The sequence below is a fragment of the Doryrhamphus excisus genome, linkage group LG1, assembly GCF_037039965.1.
Source record: "Doryrhamphus excisus strain RoL-2023G ecotype Guam linkage group LG1, RoL_Dexc_Guam_v1.1, whole genome shotgun sequence".
Classification (NCBI taxonomy): Eukaryota; Metazoa; Chordata; class Actinopteri; order Syngnathiformes; family Syngnathidae; genus Doryrhamphus; species Doryrhamphus excisus.
Window position 1 is genome coordinate 20,253,726 of NC_136357.1, and position 25,640 is coordinate 20,279,365.

General features: G+C 41.4%; 1 protein-coding gene across 3 annotated transcripts in view; it reads left to right on the plus strand.

Moving 5' to 3' along the window:
- Window positions 1-25,640, plus strand: part of ar (androgen receptor) — a 46,076-nt gene that overhangs the window by 16,301 nt on the left and 4,135 nt on the right. The window contains exons 4-8 of one of the 3 annotated variants that reach the window (XM_058078723.2): window positions 2,739-3,017; window positions 3,519-3,663; window positions 11,645-11,775; window positions 17,918-18,069; window positions 18,810-18,875. In XM_058078723.2, the coding sequence (XP_057934706.2) occupies window positions 2,739-3,017; window positions 3,519-3,663; window positions 11,645-11,775; window positions 17,918-18,069; window positions 18,810-18,875 (773 nt within the window). Of the gene's footprint in view, window positions 1-2,738; window positions 3,018-3,518; window positions 3,664-11,644; window positions 11,776-17,917; window positions 18,070-18,809; window positions 22,515-25,640 lie in introns of those variants that run through there. The other 2 variants (XM_058078722.2, XM_058078724.2) reach the window with 2 other exon arrangements.

Below are 25,640 nucleotides of genomic sequence, written 5' to 3' on the forward strand. Positions count from 1 at the left end.
TCAAGGTCGCTGTAAACAACATTGTACAGTACAATCTTGCTTTTCCTGTTTAAATTTATCCCGGGTGCGTTCTTTCAGCGCATGCTCAGATATGACGTAACACGCAGCTCCAGACTTTCTTCAGTTTTAAAAATGGCCTAGATTAGCCATTTAATTTGTTTCGGGGAAGAAAATCAAGTTACATAATTTTCATGTAGGCCTAGCAGCAGTGGTGGCTCGTCTTCATAACGGGTGTAATGCATGGATTTCTTGATTACCACAACCTCTGAAGTTATTACATCAATAATGACATTGTACTGCCAAAAAACATTGCTTTTAGGCATTCCATGTTGTTGTGTTCATTATATTCTTCAGGTACCACACTTGCAGTGGTACCAAACATTACATTGTATAAGAAATTGAAGAAACATGGCTGGTCTAATAATAAACAGTGCGGTGGTCACGGCCACCACTGGCCACCCCTGGCCACCCCTGGCCACCCCTGGCCACCACGTAGCTCCACCACTGCAGCGGCACGATGTATTGGTTTCTACTCATATGAGCAAGTACACCACTATCTGTATATGTATCCGTTCACCCATCTAAATTATCTGTAGCTGTAACCGGAGTGGGCGGGGCATAAATAGGATGTAGGCGTGGTTTAATTGGTTCGGGGATTAAAGCTGTATATTTGAAATCTGGATAAACTTGGATTGATCACAAATTGCTATATGTATTTATTAGTCAGCTATACGTATGTGTAAATGTGTAAGTGATCTTTGTTGTTTAATTATTTAGATATAATTACAGTAAAGTCTCGTTATATCGATATTCTCGGGAGTCGGAAAAAATACCGATATAACCGGACTATCCATATATCCGATCCTGCGCCGAACTGCATTAAAAGTGGGCAATAATGCACTTGACATTGTTCTATAGTATAGAACAATGTTGAGCAGCTTAAATCAATCTTTGCTTAAGGATTTCAATACCAAAAAACAACACGGCGAACGGCTGCTTCCAGTCAACTTTATTTTTCACACGTCCACCACCAGAGCACAGCACACACACCGATTCCCGCACTTCCTGGTCCACAGGTCATGCTCAACCCACCCCACATAGCTGGCCAATATTAAAGTAAATGTAAGAAAAACTATATACACAAATATTTCTGCCTCTTTCCCTTTGTAAAAGTGGTGGGATCCAATTCAATGATGTCTGAAAAGATCTTACATAATTCAAAATGTCCTTCAGCTGACGTGGATTCCACAAAGTAGTCGTTATTTACATAGACTGCGAGAACAGGACAAGCAGCTAATAGAGTATATCAAGGTCATTGACCAAGTCCTGTCGTGTAGTTCTGGGCTGATTCCTCGCCTTTCTTAGAATCATTGAGACCCCACGAGGTGATATCTTGCATGGGGCTCCACTCCGATTGAGATTGACCGTCATGTTTAGCTTCTTCCATTTTCTAATGATAGCTCCAACAGTGGACCTTTTTTCACCAAGCTGCTTGGTAATTGCTCCGTAGCCCTTTCCAGCCTTGTGGAGGTGTACAATTTTGTCTCTGGTGTCTTTGGACAGCTCTTTGGTCTTCGCCATGTTACAAGTTAAAGTCTTACTGATTGTATGGGGTGGACAGGTGTCTTTATGCAGCTAACGACCTCAAACAGGTGCATCTGATTCAGGATGATACATGGAGTGCAGGTGGACTTCTAATGGGCAGACTAACAGGTCTTTCAGGGTCAGAATTCTAGATGATACACAGGTGTTCAAATACTTATTTGCAGCTGTATCACACAAATAAATTGTTAAAAAATCATGCATTGTGATTTCTGGATTTTTCTTTTTAGTTTATCTCTCTCACAGTGGACATGCACCTACGATGAAAATTTCAGACCCCTCCATGATTTCTAAGTGGGAGAAATAGCAAAATAGCAGGGTGTTCAAATACTTATTTTCTTCACTGTATGTCTATATATATGTAAGTAGTGGAATCACTGCGGCCAAGAGTGGCTGCCTTTCAAACAACTCTGTTTGTTTATTCAAACAGTTTTTATTTATTAATTTGTAAATATCGGTTTTCATTTTCGGGAAAAAAAATCTGATACCGATGTCGACTGATGTTGATATGGGGCCGATCTTATTGGTGGCCCAATATTATCAGCAGTCTTTACTAAATACTAATGATTCATATGTCACATTCACAGTTTCAAAGTTTACAGGTAATCCAAGTCAGTGATAGCATTGACAAATAATTCACAATTTAATTCAATATGGCAATAAAAATAACTACACATAAATCCTCAATAGCTGTGTACATAACCTGAGTACCGGTAGTATGGCGGTCAAAGTAGGTATGTAGCGTTCATTTTCACACTTCATGTATTAGCTGTAGTTAGCATTTGCTATCAAACATTATTGATATACAAGAAATGAAAATTATTATTATATATTATCAAATTATTATTTGTTATAGGAATAGGCATTGTACCGCTGACTTAGTTTATCCATAATCTGAATAATAAATATGAAAATAGGCTCTCTGCATGTAGTTTGAGACGTGACATTCACCACTGCCATGGGGGAGAGCAAATCAGGATGGGAGCTTAAGGTCAGCTGACTGATGCCATAAGACATCTACAAAGTGACGTTTATGCAATCAAACTACCTCCACGATTGATAATAACATCATGGTAACATGTAAACATGTAAAGAAAAGATTATTATTGACACAGCATTTCCTTTTGCATTTATAGCACGTAAGCTAAAGAAGACTGGACAACCAAAACCCCCCCAAGAGGATCGTCCCGCTCAGGATTCACCTGAGGTTGTCCAGGACATCTCCCCCAAATTGAGTCTGAACTTTAACTCCCACGTGGTCTTCCGTAATATTCTGGAGTCCATTGAGCCTGAGGTGGTGAACGCGGGCCACGATTACGGCCAGCCAGACTCAGCGGTCACTCTGCTCACCAGCCTCAATGAGCTTGGAGAAAGACAACTGGTCCACGTGGTCAAGTGGGCTAAACGACTACCAGGTATGACTAGTGTAGTTGAAGTCTTTTCAGCTGCGTTCATGAGCTAATTAGAAAGTCCAAGAGACTCGTGCCACAGGACCGGAGCTTCATCAATGTTCCAAAGGTTTCAGGCAACAATCCAGGTGATGCAAGAACATGAAATGCTTTAGAAACAAATGAGATCATTTTTATATGGAAACTGATGCAAATGCTTTTTACATGATTCTTTGAACAAGCTGTAACTTATTTAGGGTTTTTTCATATACCACACTGGCAACAATCACAATTCGAGCCTGGAAGAAATAGAACAAACTTTCATTGCGATCAAACGTTATCTCACCAGCACAACTAACAGTGGTCCTAACATTAGTCCTTGGGGAATACCAAAAGGTATTTTATAGTGGAGAATGTTGACACAATTGTTATTATTCCACTCCATTCCAGTCCAGTTCACACTCACTCACCCCATAAATATCAAGATGATATAGTGTGTATTAGTGTAAATGTTATAACTGTGTGTAGGTTTTAGGAATCTCCATGTGGATGACCAAATGACTGTCATCCAACATTCGTGGATGGGCGTGATGGTGTTCGCCTTGGCTTGGCGATCGTATAAGACAGTCAACGGCAGGATGCTGTACTTCGCGCCCGATCTCGTCTTCAACGAGTATGTAATTCTCGGAACTTCTCAAATTACATTGACTAATCTGTTGCTATATGACACCAGTTTCTTTTCCCACCCACTGCTTTCCTGCGTGTGCAGAATCATATGAAATCCATATCCATTTGTCAGAGAGTAGGAATGGCTGCAAGCTTTTCATCAGCGCTTACTTGTCCTTTTGTTACCCTAGCATTAAAGTGAGGAACATTAGTTCCCATCCTACAAACTCTGATGGCTCTGCTGAGTGAGAGTGATTCAGATCGGGATATTACTCATCCATCATACACAAGCACAGTGAGGTGTGAGGAATATTAATGCTTACGATAACTTAAATTGTACTCATGTCTACAAAGTATTTTCTCATGAAACAGGGTTTCTTAATGATGATAATAATACAAAAAATATCAAATACATCTAAAAAATACAACTCTGAATAAATATAATGTATGTAATCCTTATATATAAATATACTGTATGTAATCCATTGTAAATTATCTGAAGAGGCGGCTGGCTCACTTTTGACCCAAAGGTTTAAGTGAGAGTGCAGTAACACAAACAGCTGAGTGAGCGTTGGATAGGTTGAACGCTGAGAACACTGGATGGCTGTCGGGTGTGTGCTGTGTCCCTGCAGGAAAAAAAACCCCAAAGCTTATTCTTGATCAGCACTAACTTGCAGCAGATAGTATTATTTAATCTAGAATGTAGCTGTTGCAAAGCTTGATAGCTTCCGTGTGGTCTACTTAAGCTAAACTTTCACCTGAGAAATACATGAGGTCCATTAGTCTAACCCCCCCCCCCCACTTCTGATTTGTATTGTTCTTGAACGTGACACCGTGCTACAATTATGCAAAGCAGCAGCAAAGTGTTTGATAAATACAAATGGAGTGTGTCGATGCACTTGCACTTTGCGCTGGAAGGTAGTGACAAAATTCTAAACAGCCCAAAAGTGTCCAACAGAAATTAAAATTGGAAAATTAAAACAGTTTTAGTTTTACTTTATGCTAATGTGTTTTTTCACCACTGATAAAAATGCCTTCCTTTTATGGATTTTTGTCAGACCCAAGGGGATATTTTATTCATACAGTTTCATATGAAACAATTAGGGCCAGGTTGATAATGAATTCTACAAAATATCACAAGTATATTTAACTACTTTGCATATTTAATACATTCAAATAATATTGTATATTGTAAAATAATGTATGACTACATCAATGCATTAATAATAAATAAAACCAATCACATATATATTTTTTGTGTAGCCTTTGTTAAACACTTCAAAACCAAATCTTCACAAGTATCTCATTTGCTGATGCTGCATCCCAAGCCACCATATTAGTACATTTGTACCATATAAGTACATTTAATAGTATAGTACAATTGAATGATATATTGAAGTATTGGGCATCTCAAAATTTGTTTGAATCAATTTCCGCCCATTTTCTGTGACTATAACTATCTCAGTCCCCACTTAAACAGTTACAAGTTGTTAGAACTACATTTTGGAGTCATTTTAGGGTCTTTTATACGCAGGCGTGAAGTAAAGTGCTGCCACTAAGCTCTGTATCTGGATAGAAGACAGATTACGGAGTTGTTCTTCAAGGTGTGGTGGATTAGCAGCTCCAATTTGGAGGCTGGTGGCGTCGCTGTAATTCAGAGAAGGTGGGTAATTTGAGCTATTTGAAAGAAATGTGAGCGGTAAGTGTTAATGGACTGAAGTGCTCCCTGTCACTTGGCTGCTTACTGTCTCCTGCCAAGCCAAGGCTGTCCTTTGAGAGGGGCAAAAACGCGGGGACATGTCATTGTAATGAGATGCCGAATTCAGCAGTCATTGAATAATTGTTCAGCTTTTTAATGGAAAGCAAAGTGGAGGTGCACTCCAGCTTGAACACGGCTCACCTTATCAAGACCATATCAAGATTTAGGGATACTTTTTTCATCTGTACTTTAATTGTTGCTGTACGTGAAAAAAGAGCTACTATCAAAGGGGGGCCAGATCTGATTTGATTACATCGGCAGCCTCTTAATACTTAAAAAGTATTCATATTAATACTTAAAATCGTCTTTTCCAACACTAAGCCATTTTTAGCAGTGTTTATTATGAAGTACCATCACACTGAGCAGTTTTTTCTATTACTTTTTTAAGGAGTTTCCGAAAAGCATAAAATTCCCCTGAGAAGACAACAAAGTTGTTTACACCAAGTACACAAACTAAGCTACAGAAGCTGAAATCAGTGTTTTTTAAGTCTATGTATACAATAAAAACTTGCCTGTTTAATACATGTCAGAGTGTTCTTGAAGAACACACTAATACATGACATGACACTTAAACACATCCCAGTGTGTATCGAGCAGCTGTATTTTAACACCAAAACGTCATTTTTATATTCTTAAAATAAAATCATACACATGCTTTTAGTTTGTCGGTGGCTGACACAGCAGCTACAATCTCCAAGCCAAACATAATTCAACAATCCGGCTGTCTAAAATAGTCTCAATCCACACAGGTATCATAAGCAGTAGTTGCACATGACTTAGACGCACAGACTCACAGAAAACAGGATTAGACCACCTTTTCTTTCTTGTTCATGTTAATGTCTGGTATAACAAAAGTTACTTTTGTTTCTTTTCTGTAGCTGGGTAACTAGTACAAAGACAATATCATTTGATGCAGTGATCCCCAACCTTTTTGAAGCCACAAATCAAAAATCTCCGGCGCACCATGATACTGGTCAAATTTCTTACGTATTATGGAAAACTAAGACCGGAACCTCATTGAATTAACAGCACTCAATGAATACAGGCCCACCATCCACCAGTACGAGCCTGGAGTGTGTTTTTTTAGATAGCTTTGATGTGTAAAAGACTGTGTACTAGCATGAATTAACTTGAAGTTATGCACAGAACAACAATGCAAAGTAGGACTCAAGAACACTCAATAATATATAATAATAATCTAATAACTAATAATAATCAATAACCCCTGATTTAATGACTCAACAACAAACAAACGTTTCCTTACAAAGCAGTATGTGCAAAGTAAGAAAGTTGCTGTAGAATTGAATCTCCGTGAAATAATTGCCTCATGAAGAGGCTTCATGTTTGGTTCTGCCCGCTGAGTCTACATAACTGCGTAGAGGAGAAGGGGGGGGGGGGGATCCTCCATTCACTCCTTTGACTACTGTCTGTCAGAAATCAAGGACCACCTCTGCTCCATAGACCCCGGTGAAGCTCCTGGACGTTTTGGCCAGTTTATCCAATCATGGTCTTACAGTTTCACTGTGAGCTTCCATCAACTGAAGCTAGAGCTTCTATGGAGGTTTACCATAGCTTGCTGCTGTCAAGGGAAGGGAGATCGTATCAGGGAGCAAATTCAGACAACAGCAGATTTATGCCCCGAAATTAAGCACACTCCAGTGTACTTGTCAGTTTACAAACATGTATGCTATAAGTTTAACATTTGATATTTGACCATCCAGCCATTTTCCTCCGCCCATCCGGGTGCCGGGCCGGGGGCAGCAGTCTCAGTAGGGAAGCCCAGACTTCCCGGTCCCCGGCCACCTCCTCCAGCTCCACCAGGAGGTCACCAAGGTGTTCCCCGGGGCCTTTTCCCAGCTGGGCACTACTACTACCGGATACGACTCTGAGCCCCTCCTGGATGACTGAGGAGGGGAACATAGTCGAACGGTAAATTGAGAGCTTTGCCTTCTAACGACCGCATTACTGCAGACGCTGCGCCGATCCGCCTGTCAACCTCACGCTCCCACCTTCCCTCACTCATGACAAGACACGGAGATACTTGAACTCCCCCACCTGGGGCAGGATCTCATTCCCAATCCAGAGGGAGCACTCCACCCTTTTCCGACTGAGAACCATGGCCTCTGATTTGGAGAATATTTGACCAATTATTTCAAATTACTTCATGAAATTGAAAAGGGACAGTTAAACTTCTCTTGTAGTCCATGAGCAATCTGCACAATGCCATAGCTATTGATGTAATAATTGAAGTGATTTTGGTTATCAAGAAAACCATGGAAAAAGCTAGATATTAGCGCTAAAATATAAAATCGTAGCATGAAAATGAACAAGAAACTGAAGAAACAAGGTGGTCTAATTTCCCATGACTGTAGTCTCCCACGCAGAAGTATTCTCTAACAAAAAGCCAAAAGAAGTCAAAGAAGCAAAAGAAAAAAAACAGCCATGGATGACAAAATAACTTACCAAAAGCTTTTGATACAATCAATCATGACATCCTAATAACTAAATTAGAAAGGTACGGAATAAGAGGATTAGTTCTGAACTAGGTCAAAAGCTACTTAGCTGACAGGAAGCAATACGTAAAGCTAGGAGAATACACATCTGCAAGTTCATATATTACGTGCGGAGTACCCCAGGGGTCAATACTGGGACCAAAACTGTTCAACTTGTACATCAATGATATCTCCAAAGTCACAGAAGACTTAAAGCTTGTATTATTTGCGGATAATACCACTGCTTTTTGTTCCGGAGGGAGTACAGATGAAATTATTAAAAAGGTCAGAGAAGAAATGGTCATTTTAAAAGATGGTTTGATGATAATAGATTATCCTTGAACCTAAGTAAAACTAAAATCATGCTGTTTGGTAACAGCAGAAAGGACACGTACCAGCAAATACAAATAGACGGTGTGGACATTGAAAGGGTGAAGGAAAATACATTTCTGCGGATCACAATAGATGAAAATATGAGCTGGAAACCTCATATTACAAATATACAACATAAGGTGGCCAGAAATATTTCAATATTGAACAAAGCAAAACTTGTTCTCAATCAGAAATCACTCCACACTCTTTATTGCTCTCTGGTTCTACCATATCTTACTTATTGTGTGGAAATATAACTATAAAAACAATCTTCACTCGCTAATTGTACTGCAAAAAAGGTCAGTAAGGATAATTCATAATGCCATAATGCCATAATGCTAAAGAGAACATACTAACTCCTTATTTCTAAAATCACAAATACTTCAACTTGCTGATATAGTTCATCTTCACAGCTAAAATAATGCATACGGCTAAAAATACCATTTAGCTAAAAATGTCATCCAATACTTCTCTACAAGAGAGGAGAAATATGATCTCAGGGAAGAAGTACATTTGAAACACTTCTATGCTAGGACTACGTTATGCTAGCCATAGCATTTCAGTATGTGGAATCAAACTATGGAATGGATTGAGTAAGGAAATCAAACAATGCACAACGATTAGCCAATTCAAGAAATAATACAAGCAGTTGATGTTTGCTAAATACAAGGATGAAGAGTCTTGAACCAGTCATGATGTGCTATACAGTGCATCCGGAAAGTATTCACAGCGCTTCACTTTTTCTACATTTTGTCATGTTACAGCCTCATTCCAAATTGTATTAAATTAATCTCTTACCTCAAAATTCTACACAAAATACTCCATTATGACAATGTGAAAAAGTTTTTTTTTTTACTTTTTTTGAATTTATTAAAAATAGAAAACAAAAAAATCACATTTACATAAGTATTCACAGCCTTTGCCATGAAGCTCAAAATTGAGCTCAGGTGCATCTTTTTTTCCACTGATCATCCTTGAGATCTTTCTACAGCTTAATTGGAGTCCACCTGCAGTAAATTCAGTTGATTGGACATGATTTGGAAATATAATAACTGTCTATATAAGGTCCCACAGTTGACTGTGCATGTCAGAGCACAAACACCAAGCATGAAGTCAAAAGAACTGTCTGTAGACCTGCGAGACAGGTTTGTCTTGAGGCACAAATCTGGGGAAGGATACAGAAACATTTCTGCTGCTTTGAAGGTCCCAATAAGCACAGTGGCCTCCATTATTGGTAAATGGAAGACGTTTGGGACCACCAGGACTCTTCCTAGAGCTGGCCGGCCTTCTAAACTGAGCGATCGGGGAAGAAGGGCCTTAGTCACGGAGGTGACCAAGGCCCCGATGGTCACTCTGTCAGAGCTCCAGCGTTCCTCTGTGGAGAGAGGAGAGCCTTCCAGAAGGACAACCATCTCTGCAGCAATCCACCAATCAGGCCTGTATGGTAGAGTGGCCAGACGAAAGCCACTCCTTAGTAAAAGGAACATGGCAGCCCGTCTGGAATTTGCCCAAAAGCACCTGAATGACTCTCAGACCATGAGAAACAAAATTCTCTGGTCTGATGGCTTTCGTCTGGCCACTCTACCATACAGGCCTGATTGGTGGATTGCTGCAGAGATGGTTGTCCTTCTGGAAGGGTCTCCTCTCTCCACAGAGGAACGCTGGAGCTCTGACAGAGTGACCATCGGGGCCTTGGTCACCTCCCTGACTAAGGCCCTTCTTCCCCGATCGCTCAGTTTAGAAGGCCGGCCAGCTCTAGGAAGAGTCCTGGTGGTTCCAAACGTCTTCCATTTACGAATAATGGAGGCCACTGTGCTCATTGGGACCTTCAAAGCAGCAGAAATTTTTCTGTATCCTTCCCCAGATTTGTGCCTCAAGACAATCCTGTCTCGCAGGTCTACAGACAGTTCTTTTGACTTCATGCTTGGTGTTTGTGCTCTGACATGCACAGTCAACTGTGGGACCTTATATAGACAGTTATTATATTTCCAAATCATGTCCAATCAAGTGAATTTACTGCAGGTGGACTCCAATTAAGCTGTAGAAAGATCTCAAGGATGATCAGTGGAAAAAAGATGCACCTGAGCTCAATTTTGAGCTTCATGGCAAAGGCTGTGAATACTTATGTAAATGTGATTTTTTTCGTTTTCTATTTTTAATAAATTCAAAACATGTCAAAAAAAACTTTTTTCACATTGTCATAATGGAGTATTTTGTGTAGAATTTTGAGGTAAGAGATTAATTTAATTCAGTTTGGAATGAAGCTGTAACATGACAAGATGTAGAAAAAGTGAAGCGCTGTGAATACTTTCCGGATGCACTGTATATCAGTAAGTGTCAATATCACTATATTGACACTTACTATGGTACCCATTATGGCATTGGATGCTCATATCACCTCCCACTTTGATATTTGACAAAAAAATAAATAAATAAATAAAAACAAAAATGATATCAGAAAGGCAGGAATTGATTGTAAAAGTACCAGATGGAGGGGTAGTATTCAATAAGCTTTGCTTCTTCATACTCCTTTTGGACATGTGGAACTGTGAATTGATTATGTGATGCACTCAATTGTAACCTGATGTATGTTCTAATAAAATTAAACCATTACCAAAAGTGACCAGTATGCTATCATTCAATTCATGTGCCTACCTGTATCACAACCTCAACTCAATGAATAATTTTGGCCGCTAGGTATCGCCAAGAAAACCAACCACCAACCCACTACTCCATGTATATACGGACTGAATGTCACACCTAATTTATAAAGTCGCAGGACCAGCCAAAAAAAAACCTTTTAGTCTGGAAAAATACGATATGTAATATTATCATTGTAGTGGCAAGATGAAATGCGTAAAGACATAAATAATGCCTGGCAATCACTAAAGTTGAATAAGAACATACCCCTCCCTGCCCGATACAGCTTATCGAAAGTGGACTGATGACTTTGTGCTGAATGATGGGAAAGGTTCCTGGCTTCATTGCCATCCTCCCTTTCCATTCACTAGTGATGAAATAAGGTCTTGCCCTTGGTTTCACAAAATATATTAGAAGCCTGAACGTTCCACATTGTTAATAAAACAGGACAGAAGTGAAATGAGTTCATATCTGTGGCCAACTACGACTCCCCCCTCTTGTTCTGAAAAGTCTGAACAGGAAAGACCCAATTTCAGATTTTCCATACCGAATATTGTTAGAAGGAAATTACAACACGAATACATTGTGACTTTAACCTCTGACCTCATCTTCCCTGCAGCTTGCCACAGGACAAAATGTCCAGATGTAAAGCAATTTATTCTCTTGTGATGTGATCATTGGCGTGAATGCGCTGCTCACCCTGTGACCTTCTTGCCCGCATGCAGGCATCGGATGCACATCTCCACCATGTACGAGCACTGCATTCGCATGAAGCAGCTGTCGCAGGATTTTGAGTTGTTGCAGATAACGCAGGAGGAGTTCCTCTGCATGAAGGCCCTGCTCCTCTTCAGCATTCGTAAGTTTTCCACGTTGGATTGCAAAAACTGCATGGAAATGAACACAGATTATTATTTAAAGGGAGCTTTAAAAGATAAAGCAGCATAATCTGGTTAAAAACATTCAGATTTCATCAAAATTTAGTTGAATTTCTTTTATGTGCTGGGTGTACTGTATTGGTATATGGTCGTTACCATGAGACGACCCCCGGCCACCTGAAGACGTTTCACCGTCATCAGACTCCTGATGACTTTTTTCAACAACATTTTAAGCTGTAACACAGAACCAGGCAGTAACCTTCATGACAGTTTTATTTTACAATTCACAAATAATGCATTCACAAATTGGGTACTATATACTATAATACTGTAATTATTGTCCCGACATGTTGTCTAACATTACATAAATGGAATATATCTGGGGCCTGAGTTGTCCCTTGTTGGGCAACATGGTACGAATGTATGAATTGACACACCATTACGGAATAGCTCATGTCGAAATTTGTCATCACCAAGTAGCTTCACCAGAAGGGACGACTGTATTTATAGCGTTTTGGTGAGCTGCTTGGGTAGACCGTCATGGCGAGCCTGGTGGTAGAAGCGGCGGTGCCTGCCCAACCCTGCCCAAAGTCTGTGTGTTTAATGGTAGTCTGACGTCTTGGAAACGTCTTGGCACTTGACTTTGAACACAAGGCGTACTTGCTTTAGTGAAGCTTTCTTCGACATGCATGACTAACATTAAAAATCCAGTTACTATCTATAAAGGTACGTTTGATCTGTTGTAATGTGGTGTCCAAAGGCCGAAAACATTTCAGGAGGCAGACTTACAGGCTTGGCACATTTATTTAACAAGGAAGAAAGAATTCATGAAAAACACTAAAACCCCCCAAAAAAATGTTTTGAAAAAAAATATTTGAATGACTCCAAAAAAGTATTCACTCACATCAATGAAACACGGTACTCAAAGAACCCCCAACTACTCCTTTATAGGGCTCTCAATCTGGCCAGAATGTCCCATATGTTGGTCTACCAAACACATCTAATCATGTAACTGTTCAAAAAACAAAAAAAAAACAATACCATCTTATATCATCTTATCTTCATAAAACTTGAACGCATACACATATTTCCCTACCTGAACCTGAGATTAAATCCCCACAAAACCTACAACCCCCTCCCTCATCCCCAGTACATGGTATGATCTGATGACATGAATGACATCACCAAAGTTATAAAACAAAGACTCTTGGCGGCTCCTCCCCAAACGTTCCTGTTTGTGACTACCTTGGTAAGTATCCACCTGTTCCTAATAAAGCCCAAATCCTAAACAGCTGTTTAATTTAGTTTGAATTAACCTAGTACTATTATAAATAACATAACTTTCAATAAACAATGAAATCATGAATATAATAATACGATAAGGCAGAAGTGAAGAGTTGTAATTCTGTCACTTTGCTACAACATGCTAAACACAAGCAGCTAGCCAAAGCATACACTTGCCATGCTTTGAATTTTGGGGCTTCACTCGCGCTTCATAAATCATGCTGTTGGGTGGTTGAATATAGCCTACTATTAGTAAAAAAAAAATAGTATATTTAAGCAAATTGTATTTTTATGCCTTAATGAAGCATTCAAGTATAGAAATGGCTAAATAAACTAAAATGCAAAGAAGGCATTCAAAGACACTGTGATGATATGTAGACTAGTCACTAGGTGTCAATAATGTTTAGAATGTTTCAATAATGTTACTCTCATGTTAGGTGAGACACGAAAGCACCAGACTTACTGATCTACTGCAGGTTGGGCTCCTGTTGCAGACAAAACCTGTGCCAAGCTGAAACTCAACCCTGAACCCCCACCGTCACTTCCTGTCCAACACCAGAACACATTTACTGTGGGTCACAAGTCAATTATGTCAATATTTCTACTATTGTGGGTCACAAGTCAATTATGTCAATAGTTCTACTATATCGGATAATATGATTGTAAAGTTGAATATAGGAATATCATTTGCTCTTATGTTAAAACCCATATTTTATATTATGTTTTTTATGTTCTAGCTATAAAAATATTACATTTATTAATTAGTAAACCTAATTTATGTACAACATATTGGCTGACTACCTTGTTGTGTCTGTACAGTAATAGTACAGTAATAGTGTACAGTAGTTTCTGTACATCAATGTCACCGGTGTAGAATACTACATATTTTGGGATATATCACAATGCTTTTTGTTGTATCCTCTGAATGCCTGACATTTGTATTTTTGGCAATTTACCCATTCTTATGCTTGAAAATTATTAATTTGGGCCAAAAATACCTAAAATTAGCTTAAATTGTCACAATTTGGCTAGGGTTAGCTCTTAGTTTTCCTCTTTTCCTCTGTTCCTGTGTCTACGCCCTTATTTTGACACTACTTCCTTTGTTTCAGTTTCCTCCCTTCCACACCTGTTTCCCATTTTTTCCCTCTCCTATTTAGTTCAGGTGTGTGCTCCTTCCGTTTGCTGGTTCATTACATACTTTGGTTGGATTTGAGAAGTTGCAGTTTTTCCCGCTGCTGCAAAGCCATCAATAAAGAAAATACATTTTTATCTGCACTTTTGGTCCTGCTCTCTGCATCCTGGGGTTGCAACGCAATGACGTACCCGCCGTACGTGACAGAATGAACCAGCCAGACGACGACCTCGTGGAGATGGACTTTTGGACCTTGCAGATTTTCAATTCAATGTAGGAGGAGTGCACACACAGTTCACTCCAAAGGAGCTTGAGGACATGGTGTGGGGGCCGGACAGCACGCTGATCCCCATGGCGTGGGTGTACCCCGGACCTGGTGGTGACACACCAGCCCGCCGACGCACGTCTCGACCGGCTCCAGCAAGAAAACCGTCTCCTCACCTCCACGCCAAGCCCCCCTCCCCGCTTCGATCGCAAAGGCTCCCACTCCACATAAGCATGCTGAGCTCCTGCTGCCCTCTTCTGGATCCCCGTTGCCTCCCGTGCAACACGAAGAGGAGCACGGCCATGTTCCCCTCCAGTGCCCAAAAGCGTGACGCCCCAGATTCCTCCAATGTCCAAATCCTACAGGTCCAAGGTTTCCAAAACCCGGCTCCCGTGCCAAGCTGCGTGACGCCCCAGATTCCTCCAGTGCCCAAACCCCGCAGCTCCAAGGTTTCCAAAACCCGGCTCCCATGCCAAGCTGTGTGACGCCCCAGATTCCTCCAGTGCCCAAACCACTTCTGAGGTCCCCCGTGGCCCCGGTTCAGGCAGCAGAGCAGGCGGAACTCAGAACCCTCCTCCAAGTCCCCCTCCTCCATTCCCTGGTCCCACATCCAGCGGTGTATGGCGTCTGGAATCTGCCTTCGGAAGGGGGGCTAGTACGACCAGCCATGTGTCGGAGGACGCACCCTGTCCGTGGCGTGTGGGGATGATGCCCCTGCTGGTCGCCCGAGGAGGAACAGCCCGCCGGCCCTCCAGCACACCTGGTTCCTCCGGCCAACCAGGATGTGCTGCCCAGTACCCTTCATCCAAGACTCTCATTCCTCTTCCTCTGCTCCACAGTCCAGCCAAGATCCAGGGCTCGCTCCTCCTGTTCCGGCATCCTCTCTTCCACGGCGGGACACCCCACAGGGACACTCCTGTTCCAGCGTCCACTCTTCCTCTTTTCCCCTGTTCCTGTGTCTACGCTCGTATTTTGACACTACTTCTTTGTTCCCCTTCTAGCTTAGTTTCCCCTTGTATGCTCTAAGTTTGGTTTCCGTTTCCTCCCTTCCACACCTGTTTCCTATGTTTCACTCCTATTTAGTTCAGGTATGTGCTCCTTCCGTTTGCTGGTTCATTACATACTTTGGTTCCATTTGAGAAGTTGCAATTTTTCCCGCTGCTGCAAAGCCATCAATAAAGAAAATACATTTTTATCTGCTCTTTTGGTCCTGCTGTCTGCATCCTGGGATCTCAAAGCAATGACGTTCGTGACATAAATATGTTTAAAAAAAGGGCCACAGTCAACCATAAAACAGCAGTGATTTGATGATCAGTTATCATTTTTTTCAAACCTGATAGTGGAGGTTGCTGGGGATGAATGTATTATGTTCATGTAGAAAAGTCACTTTAAAGATTGCAAATCTGCTTATGTAGCTTATGAAAGAACGGGCCGCTCTCAGGAGCTCAGTCAATTCCAGCGTGGAAATGTCATCGGATGCCACCTGTGCAACAAATCCAGTCAAATCCAGAAATTTCCTTGCTCCAAAATATTCCACAGTCAACTGTCAGCTTTAATATAAGAAATGGAAGAGTTTGGGAAACCCAGCAACTCAGCCATGAAGTGGTAGGCCATGTAAACTGACCAACTGAGTGGTCAGCGGATGTCAAGGAGCATAGTGCAAAGAGGTCGTCGACTTCCTGCACAGTCAATTGCTACAGAGCTCCAAACTTAGTGTGGCCTTCAGATTAGCCCAAGTACAGTACACGGAGAACTTCATGGAATGGGTTTCCATGGCCGAGCAGCGGCATCCAAGCCATGCATCACCAAGGCAATACAAAGCACCCGATGCAGTGGTGTAAAGCACGCCGTCACTGGACTATAGAGCAGTGGAGACACGTTCTCTGGAGTGATGAACCAGAGAACTTCTGGCAATCTGATGGACGAGTCTGGGTTTGCAGGTTGCCAGGAGAACAGTACATTTGGGACTGCATTTGCCGAGTGTAAAATTTGGTGGAGGAGGAATTATGCTGTGGGGTTGTTTTTCAGGAGTTGGGCTTGGCCCCTTAGTTCCAGTGAAAGGAACTTTGAATGCTCCAGGAGACCAAAACATTTTGGACAATTCCATGTTCCCAACCTTGTGGGAACAGTTTGGAGCAGCCCCTTCCTCTTCCAACATGACTATGCACCAGGGCACAGAGCAAGGTCCATAAAGACCTGGATGACAGAGTCTGGTGTGGATGAACTTGACTGGCCTGCACAGAGTCCTGACCTGAACCCGATAGAACACCTTTGGGAGGAAGAAAACACCAATGTGCTTTTGGAAGAATGGCCACAGATTCCGATAAACACTCCTCAACCTTGTGGACAGCCTTCCATGAAGAGTTGAAGCCGTAAAGCTGCAAAAGGTGGAGCGACATCATATTGGTGATGTGGGTTCCAATGGGATGGCACTTAAGTTCATATGTGAGTCACGGCAGCTGAGCAAATACTTTTGCTCATATAGTCCATTTGGACAAATTCTAATAGTAAGAATTTTGTTTTTACTTAATAGTTTGTGTAAATTAACCCAGCTGGGAAAAAGCTTGGGTCATGTTGACAATAGAGATGCTCTAATCAGATTTTATGCTGCCGATTCAGCTACTCAGATCATTCATGATCTGCCCGATATTGATCACATAGATTAAGTGAAAATTGTTAAATTTACTGTTTGCTACATGATATGAAAAGGGAAACGATACAATCACCTTCATTTAGAGCACAGGTTCTTAAACTTTTGACGTTGAAGCCCAATTTCTTTCAGCGCAGTGACCCATTCAATATTAACACTGTATAGGGTTAATTGATTTTTTTTCAATAATAAATCAAGTCCTCAGATTAACAAGCTAAAACTGAACAAAGTTTAATGAATAATAACATGGCATGATAAAATGTGATCATCACATCTTAACTTATGCTAATAATTCATGGAAGAAATCCAGCAAGAAAAAATGTAAAGGCTTACAGGCTCATTGATAAAAAAGACCAATATTTACATTTTACTTTTAACAAAAAGGGAGTCAGAATAAAAATCAATAAATTAGTTAGCACGCAGGCCACACAGCCAGAGACCCAAGTTCGATTCCATCCTCTGGCATTTGTGTGGAGTTTGCATGTTCTCCGCATGTGTGGGTTTTCTCCGGGTACTCCGGTTTGGCCCCTCCAAATTGTCCATAGGTATGAATGTGAGTGTGAATGGTTGTTTGTCTATATGTGCCCTGTGATTGGCTGGCCACCAGTCCAGGGTGGACCCCGCCTACATTTCCTTTAAGCCCATCTAGCAAGCGAGGAATTTAGTTATTTTCCCCCAGATTTTACTACAAAACCTCCCATGGAAAGTTTCCAGAAACTCTCCACCCCTGCACCCTCTCACAAAGGGGATACATGACAAAACCATTCCAAAACTAACAACTGTTTGCTGCAGTTCCAGTTGAGGGTCTGAAGAGCCAGCAGTGCTTTGACGAGCTGCGCCTCACCTACATCAACGAACTCAACCGCCTGGTGAATTATCGCATCACAACCAATTGTTCTCAGAGGTTCTACCAACTCACCAGGCTGCTGGACTCCCTCCAAATGGTGAGATGAGCTGCTTGCGAGCGTTTGGCTTTGCCGGCGCATGTTCATGCTTCATTGTATCTGAATGGCCTGTCCATGGACCATGCATTAAAAGGACCAATGATGAAAGGAAGCTGCCTTATAAAACCAATGATTACTGCATATTTACAATTTTGATGACTTTGTACGTGGAGCCAACATCAAAGACTTGCAACTGAACTGAACATCAATGACTTCGACTTTGACTCGGCCGTTTATGTTGCTTCAAGCAAGACACAGAATGAGCCTCATTGAATGCATCTGTTGGTGTCCGATTGGTTTAAGAGCTAAAAACGAGAGTTAATTACTTAATTACCGGGTCATGGCATTTTACTTTGGATTTCAAGCCTTTGACTTATTGACTCGACCTGTCTTGTCTTAACTTGGACATGCTTTTACTGGAGACTTGATTCAAGATTTGGGATTAAAGACTTGAGATTTGGGATTAAGGACTTGAGACCTCTATCCCACCAAACTTGGGGAAGCAATTCCACGCCATGGACAAACTGCTGTGTGGAGGATATCATCACTCACACACACACACACACACACACATCATTATCGGTAGAAAGAAACCATACCGGTATGAGCAAATACCCGATTTTGATGCCGGGTTCCTCTAATACCCATTTCTTGTTTCCATGTTATGATCATTAGAGAACTCCAGAGGTCATGTTGCTATGATACGATGTTGAATGAGAGCATTTTCTCTTGTGTTCCAGACCATAAAGAAGCTGCATCAGTTCACCTTTGACTTGTTTGTCCAAGCTCAGTCGCTCCACAGCAAGGTGAGCTTCCCAGAGATGATTGGAGAGATCATCTCCGTGCATGTACCAAAGATGCTGGCGGGTTTGGCCAAACCCATCATGTTTCACGAGTAGAACGACTCCTTTCTTGTTTTGGTTCCATCAACAATGCTTTGTACGGTTTTCCTCCATTCTTTAGTTCGTAGCATCAATGGTGGTCTCTCCTTTTTTGGGTCTGTTTACAGAGTTTTGTGTTTGTCAGCCTGAGCTGAAATACTTCTGTGAAAACACACACACGGTCTGTAAATCATCATCACACCTGAAGTTGGAAAACTTGTTTTGATGCTCAGCAGACACTTTAACAAGTACACCGCTCAATCTAAAGCGCTGTAAGGAATGTCATGTAATTCTACCCCACTCACACTCGGAATGTCATGTCAGCTACAGAGTCATTCTACCCCACCCACACCACAAAAGCACATATATTGGTCATGAATATGAGCATTATTAGATACAGCTCTTGTATCGGTCCTAAATGTACCTAATGAGGTGTCTGGTAAGGGTACGTACGGAATTTAGTGTCTTTTCAAATGCAAATGGATGTTTTTCCCCCCAATAAGAAAAGTGCTTGTGTTGCTTGACAAACCAAGTCGCCACTTGGCAAGTGATGTTAGATGTGCCTTCCCACAACCAACCTTTTAGTGGCTCACATCACTCGTTTGGAAGCCCAACCGTGTCCCCCACAGGGCACCGCCAGAGAGACAAATGCCTTTTCCAGGTCCATATGGACCAGATGGGCAAGTCCCCAGGCACCCTTCACTAGTACAGTGTACCACAACCAGGATGGGAATCACTTTGCACCTCCTGTCACCAAGGTTGAACGAATAAATACTAGTGGTACTATACTAGTGGTACTCTCCTCCCAAGCACTCTGGAATGAACCTTCCCAGGAGGCTGAGGGGTGTGGCCCTTGCATGACATTGTTACTCACACGTGTTAGCATCATGTCGCAGCAGGTACTTTAGCTTGTGTGTTCACACTTGGCCACTTTGGTACGTCTTTGATCATGAAAATGCAGTTCAAGATGATGCAGGTGATTATGAATTTTAAAAGTTGGCCAACCGCTTTATTATGTACATCTGCACAATGTACAACCTGAATGTAATATCGCTGAAACTAAGCACAGAGATGCTGCCTTCAACGAGATAATGCTGCAAACTACAACCACAACAATAAACATTGTTTGATAGCTCCATAGCATTATTATCTTGGCAAAGGCAGCTTTGCACCGGATTTCATTCTGCATTAAATCAAGTTCCCATCCAATTTGAATGGATGTAAAACACAAGAATACGTTGTAGTCAGCGCCATTTGAGGGCTGTGCTGTCAGGAAGACACCAACCTCTTTGAGAGGAGATGCTGGTTGATGCCAGATCTCCTATTAGATGCCAGATCTCCTATTAGATGAGGGTACAAACGGTCCAGCAGGACAACAAATACGAAAAATGATGGCCAACTCCAAAGTGGAAGCGTGTCGGATGACAGGATGAGAGAAGGCCTTGGTGGCGCCAAGGAAGAATCTATGTTATCGAGTCCAGATAACAAATCAGCAAGTCACAATTTAGCCAACAGGGCAACCTTCAAAGTTGACGAGCCTAAAAGTTGAAAAAGAAACAAAAAATGTGTGATGCCATGCCAGACTGTTTTTGGAATTTTGCCCATCGTCCCCAATCCTGATGTGAAACCTGACCATACGTGTTCTCTTATGGGAGTTCTGAAGAGAAAAACAGATTTTAAAATACAAAACCAATGAAGTTGTTTATTCAGCTAGCATGAAGAACTATATTTCTGGTGTAGTGACACAGCACCTCACGCCACGACCAAGCGGTAGCGAGCCCACTCCAAAACAATGCAATAGGACGCCAATCTGTACTAACTAGGAAACAAGAAGAAGCATATGAACAGTCAACATGTCTACAGATAGACAACCAAATGTTCTGTAACGTGGTAGCCCAGATTCCATGTTTTGGTTCTACTCAGCTGGACTGCGTTGTAATATAATGTGCTATCTTCCTTTCCATCCACGGTAACCGTCTACGCCGCTCAGAAACACAGAAATACGTATTTTTGTAACGCTACCGTAGAATTGGAAATGGAAAGGTGTATTCATGTCTCTGTCTGGGCTGCTCAGTACAATATGGATAAGTCAACATGCCTAAATGTAAAATGAGCAGAATGGATGGTGATGGAATGCTATAATACGCCAATCCGACAGTCAAACCTCAGTTTTCGCACACCCCAATTTTTGTTGGAACTTTTTAGCCGTGATTTTTCCTACACTGTCTCCATTTTTGGTACAGTATTTAACAAACGAGTCAGTTTGTATCATGTTATTGCACAACACCGAGTGCCCAAACTGTTGCAGTTGCAGACTCACTATCTGTCATTGTTTTATAATAATAATAACCCACCATGGGCCCAAAGCCGCATGTGCCAGCAAGACAAGGACAACGATATTGAATTCCATTTCAACAGCATGTACAGGAAGTCACAAAAATACCTTGGTTTTTGTAGGTTTTGGTTTTCATTGATCATTTTGGAAGGAATTAATCATGGAAACCGCTTCATATTGAAATATAGAGGCTGCAGTTTTGACCCTGGAAGAGATGATTCGAAGTGTAATTGTAGAACAGAGTCAATGACTGAAGAATTGTGTCAACTTTAGGTTCCATGTGTTCATCCAGTATCCGGCTGACTTTTTTACACCACACATTTACAAAGTCCAAATTTATACATGACAATATTTTTATCTGACAACTTAGCATTTCCTATGAAAGCTCGCCGGCGTCACGTGTTGTGTGCTTACCTGCTTTTAGCTTTATTCAACTTTGTAGCAGCTATTTTGTGAAGTGAGGTGGTTTGAGACCCACCAGCATCCCTCAGTGACCCCATTGCGGACATTTTTCAACTCAAACTTCTGTAAATATAGTATAAGATACTCAATATCGAAAGGGACTGTTTGCACCACACAAGAACATGAGGTGCATTCACGGACATTGGGTCATTACTGTAGCGAGCCACCAGTTTGTTTTCTGTGCTTCAGTCCACCTGCACAGATGAATGTTTTCAATGTGTTTTGATACAATATATGAAAAAGCAAAAGCCTATATGACATGAGTCGTCCATTCTGGTTCCTGATGCTGTGACGTTCACCGAAGCAGCGTCGTTTTTAATGTGTAACACTTGATTGTTTAGCTGTTAATAATGCATTTCACAGGGCAAATGGAACGTGTTTACATGTATGATGTACACAGAACTCACCACAAGTGCAGCCCATCATGTTTGTATATCTGCTATGTACCGCATATGAAACTGTTGTTGGTTTTGATGTTCATTTCTTTGCTTTATGGCATTGGTGAACAGTGTTTTTTTAACTGTTGTTTTTCACAAGTGTAACTCGAGACAATTAAAACCTTACTGACCAAATAATTCGTATGCAGGCTTCATTTCAAAGGGAAATTGACTTCCTCACTTGTAAAACTGGTTTATGTGGCCTTCCCAGTAGCGCACTGGAGGCTGGAATGTCGAGGGGGGAGCGGATAAATATATACAAAATATATACAATGTCTTTAGAGTACAGATATTCTTAGAAACATCATTTTCCAACCGGTTGTCTGAATGAACTTGGATAAAAGAACACATTTTAGAGGAGATTCTTGAGCTGGAGCCTACCCTAACGACTTTGAACATCAATTCATTGAACACAAAGGGACAGCCATGAGCGCAGCAAGTCTGGCTACACTGAACAAAATAAGTTGTTTACTGAAGTTTAGCGAATGAATAGCACAAAATGAATAGAGACAACTTTCGACTCACCTCTGAGGTTTGTTTTCCAGAGATGATCATCTCATTGTTTGTTGTGCGGGTGACGGGCCGTTTGCTAGCGTGAATGACCAGAAGTCGAAATAGACGTAGCGTCATCACGTTTGCTAGCGTGAATGACCAGAAGTCGAAATAGACGTAGTGTCATCAAAACGCATTCACACACAACATCAGAGTTTTGGTGAAGAGCAGAGGTAGGGAACCTATGGCTCGGGAGCCAGGTAGGGCTCTTTTGATGACTGTATCTGGCTCTCAAGCATTTCTTACCACAATAAAAATGTATTTTTGCTAACATTTTAAAGTAAACCATCACAGAAATTACTGTTAAAAATAATATTCAAAATCAACAACTTTCTTATGCATTTTAATTCGTCCATCTATATTCTGCTGCAATACGGCCAACCATATCTATCTTTCCTGATGATATTTTCCAGGTCAAACACCAAAACTTGATTATTACTGGGTAATGCTGTAGTCTACCTCGGTCATTGAGATGTCAAAAAAACATGTAAATGTAAACTTTCCTCCTTTAGTCAAATAGCTAAAGCTGCAGAACCAAGCCTTCTGACGAAGATGGCCAAAAGAATGAAATACGTCTACGGAGTACGGTGCAAAACTATGCAGCAGCAGAAGTTGTATTAATGGCAACAAGTATTTGATTTATTATTAGACACTGCGCTGCTCACGAAAGTGTGCTGGCCACACCCCATTGGCGTGTGGTAGTGTGCCTGGTCTACGTAATTAGAGCCCATTATCTAAAACTGTTGGTCTTACATAAAAATGCACACATTTTATTGCATTCAATGTTTAAAAAAATGTATATGGCTCTCAGATACACATTTTAAAATATCTGGCCTTCATGGCTCTCTTCGCCCAAAAGGTTCCCGACCCCTGGTGAAGAAAGATGAGATGAAAGAGCGGAAAATACGGATAAATATTTGTGGCATTTAGGGAGGACAAAATGACGTAAATATTATTCAAGGCACACAGCATTGGTGTATTCAAGAACCCAAAACAACAACAAACACAATGTCAACATGTAAAAACTAGGCTAGAAGTATATTATAATTATTTAGAAAATTGTATAATTTTGTTCCAAAATTGATGCAAACTTAAACTTTGATGTGGTAAGTACAAACATTTTTCTGGTTATTTATGATTTGTGATTTCCTCACACATACCCAGTGGAAAAAAAATGCTATTTGTTGCAAAGATTCTGTCCAGTGGCGATAAATTGAAGGTTCCCCCAATTTTTCGAGCTTTTTTGAAGAAAAGTATCCGGATGAAAACAATTTTCACTATTAATACCATCAGAAGATGTCCAAATGCTAAACCACAGAGTAGAAAAGTTGAGCAAATCATATTTTAAGACAATAACAAGAGTCAACAGCTTGTTTTGCATCCATTTTCACTCGTTTGTCGCCTTGTCAACAAACTTATTTGGCGTATTAAGACGTTTCAAGACCACCCATGCTGGGAATCACACCGTTTACCGTCAAACAATGCTGGGAATCACACCGTTTTCCGTCAAACAATGCTGGCTGTCACACCACTGTTAGGAAAATGTGTTTACGAGAAGCATACCTCAGTTCTCTCCAGGGAAAACAGTCTGAATAACAGTCATGAAGAGTCATGTGACTCTTCATAGATAGACTCTTCTCATATGTACACTACTCACAAAAAGTTAGGGATATTTGGCATCCTCAACAGCACACTATCTTTTCAATCCCACATCAATAACGTCACCAGGTCAGCCTACTTCCATCTGCGCTCCATTAATCGTCTACGCCCCTCCCTCACCCCCCACACCACCGCCATCCTCGTCCATAGCCTTGTCACTTCCCGCCTCGACTACTGTAACTCTCTCCTCTTCGGCCTCCCTCAAAAATCCCTCCATAAGCTACAACTGGTTCAGAACTCTGCTGCCCGGATCACCAGGACCCCCTCATCCCACCACATCACCCCCATCCTACAGCAACTCCACTGGCTCCCCGTGACTCATAGAATCACCTTCAAAATCCTTCTGTTCACCTACAAGTCCATCCATAACCTTGCCCCCCCTTACCTCTCTGACCTCGTCCACATTGTCAATCCCTCCCGCTCCCTCAGATCTTCCTCCTCCATCCATCTCACTGTTCCCTCTGCACGTCTTAGCACTATGGGGAGCAGAGCTTTCAGCCGCTCTGCTCCCCAACTCTGGACTGACCTCCGTAACTCTGCCAACCTTCCCATCTTCAAATCCAAACTCAAAACTCATCTGTTCAAACGAGCTTACTCCCTGTAAATGCATCACATGCCCCCCCCATTTATTGAATGTTCATATTTAAGGTTTGTTCTCTTTTATCTTATATCTTTTATTTATATTTTATATTGGTGTTTTTATATCTTTTGTACAGTGACCTTAGGTGTCCTGAAAGGCTCTTTGAAATAAAATGTATTATTATTATTATTATTTGGCATTCAGGTGAAACGTATGGAAAATGTAATAGGTTCAAGCTCCAGTGATGATTCGGATATTCGGATGAACTGGTGATTTCCTCGTCTCAAACAATTTATTGAAACACACATTCTTGTTGAATGGTAGCGACGCCACAAGAAAACATTCCAACATCCCATCTCCATGTGCCCTTGAGCATCAACTGCAGCTTGACAACAACGTCTCTGTTGTATACGTTGTTCACAAGGCAACGTATTGCCTGCTGAGGCACGGCATCCCACCCTTCCCAGCCCTCAGGTCTTTGAGGTTCTGGGGTGCGGGGTTTCGAGCCTCTCCACGGCGAGACAGCTGATCCCACAGGTTTTCAATGGGATTCAGGTCTGGACAAAAAGTGCAGGACATTCCATGTGATGCACGCCAGTCTCCAACAGCCGTTCCGAGGGGTGCGACTGCGTCGGTACCGTGCAGGTCATCTAGCCTGCAGACCA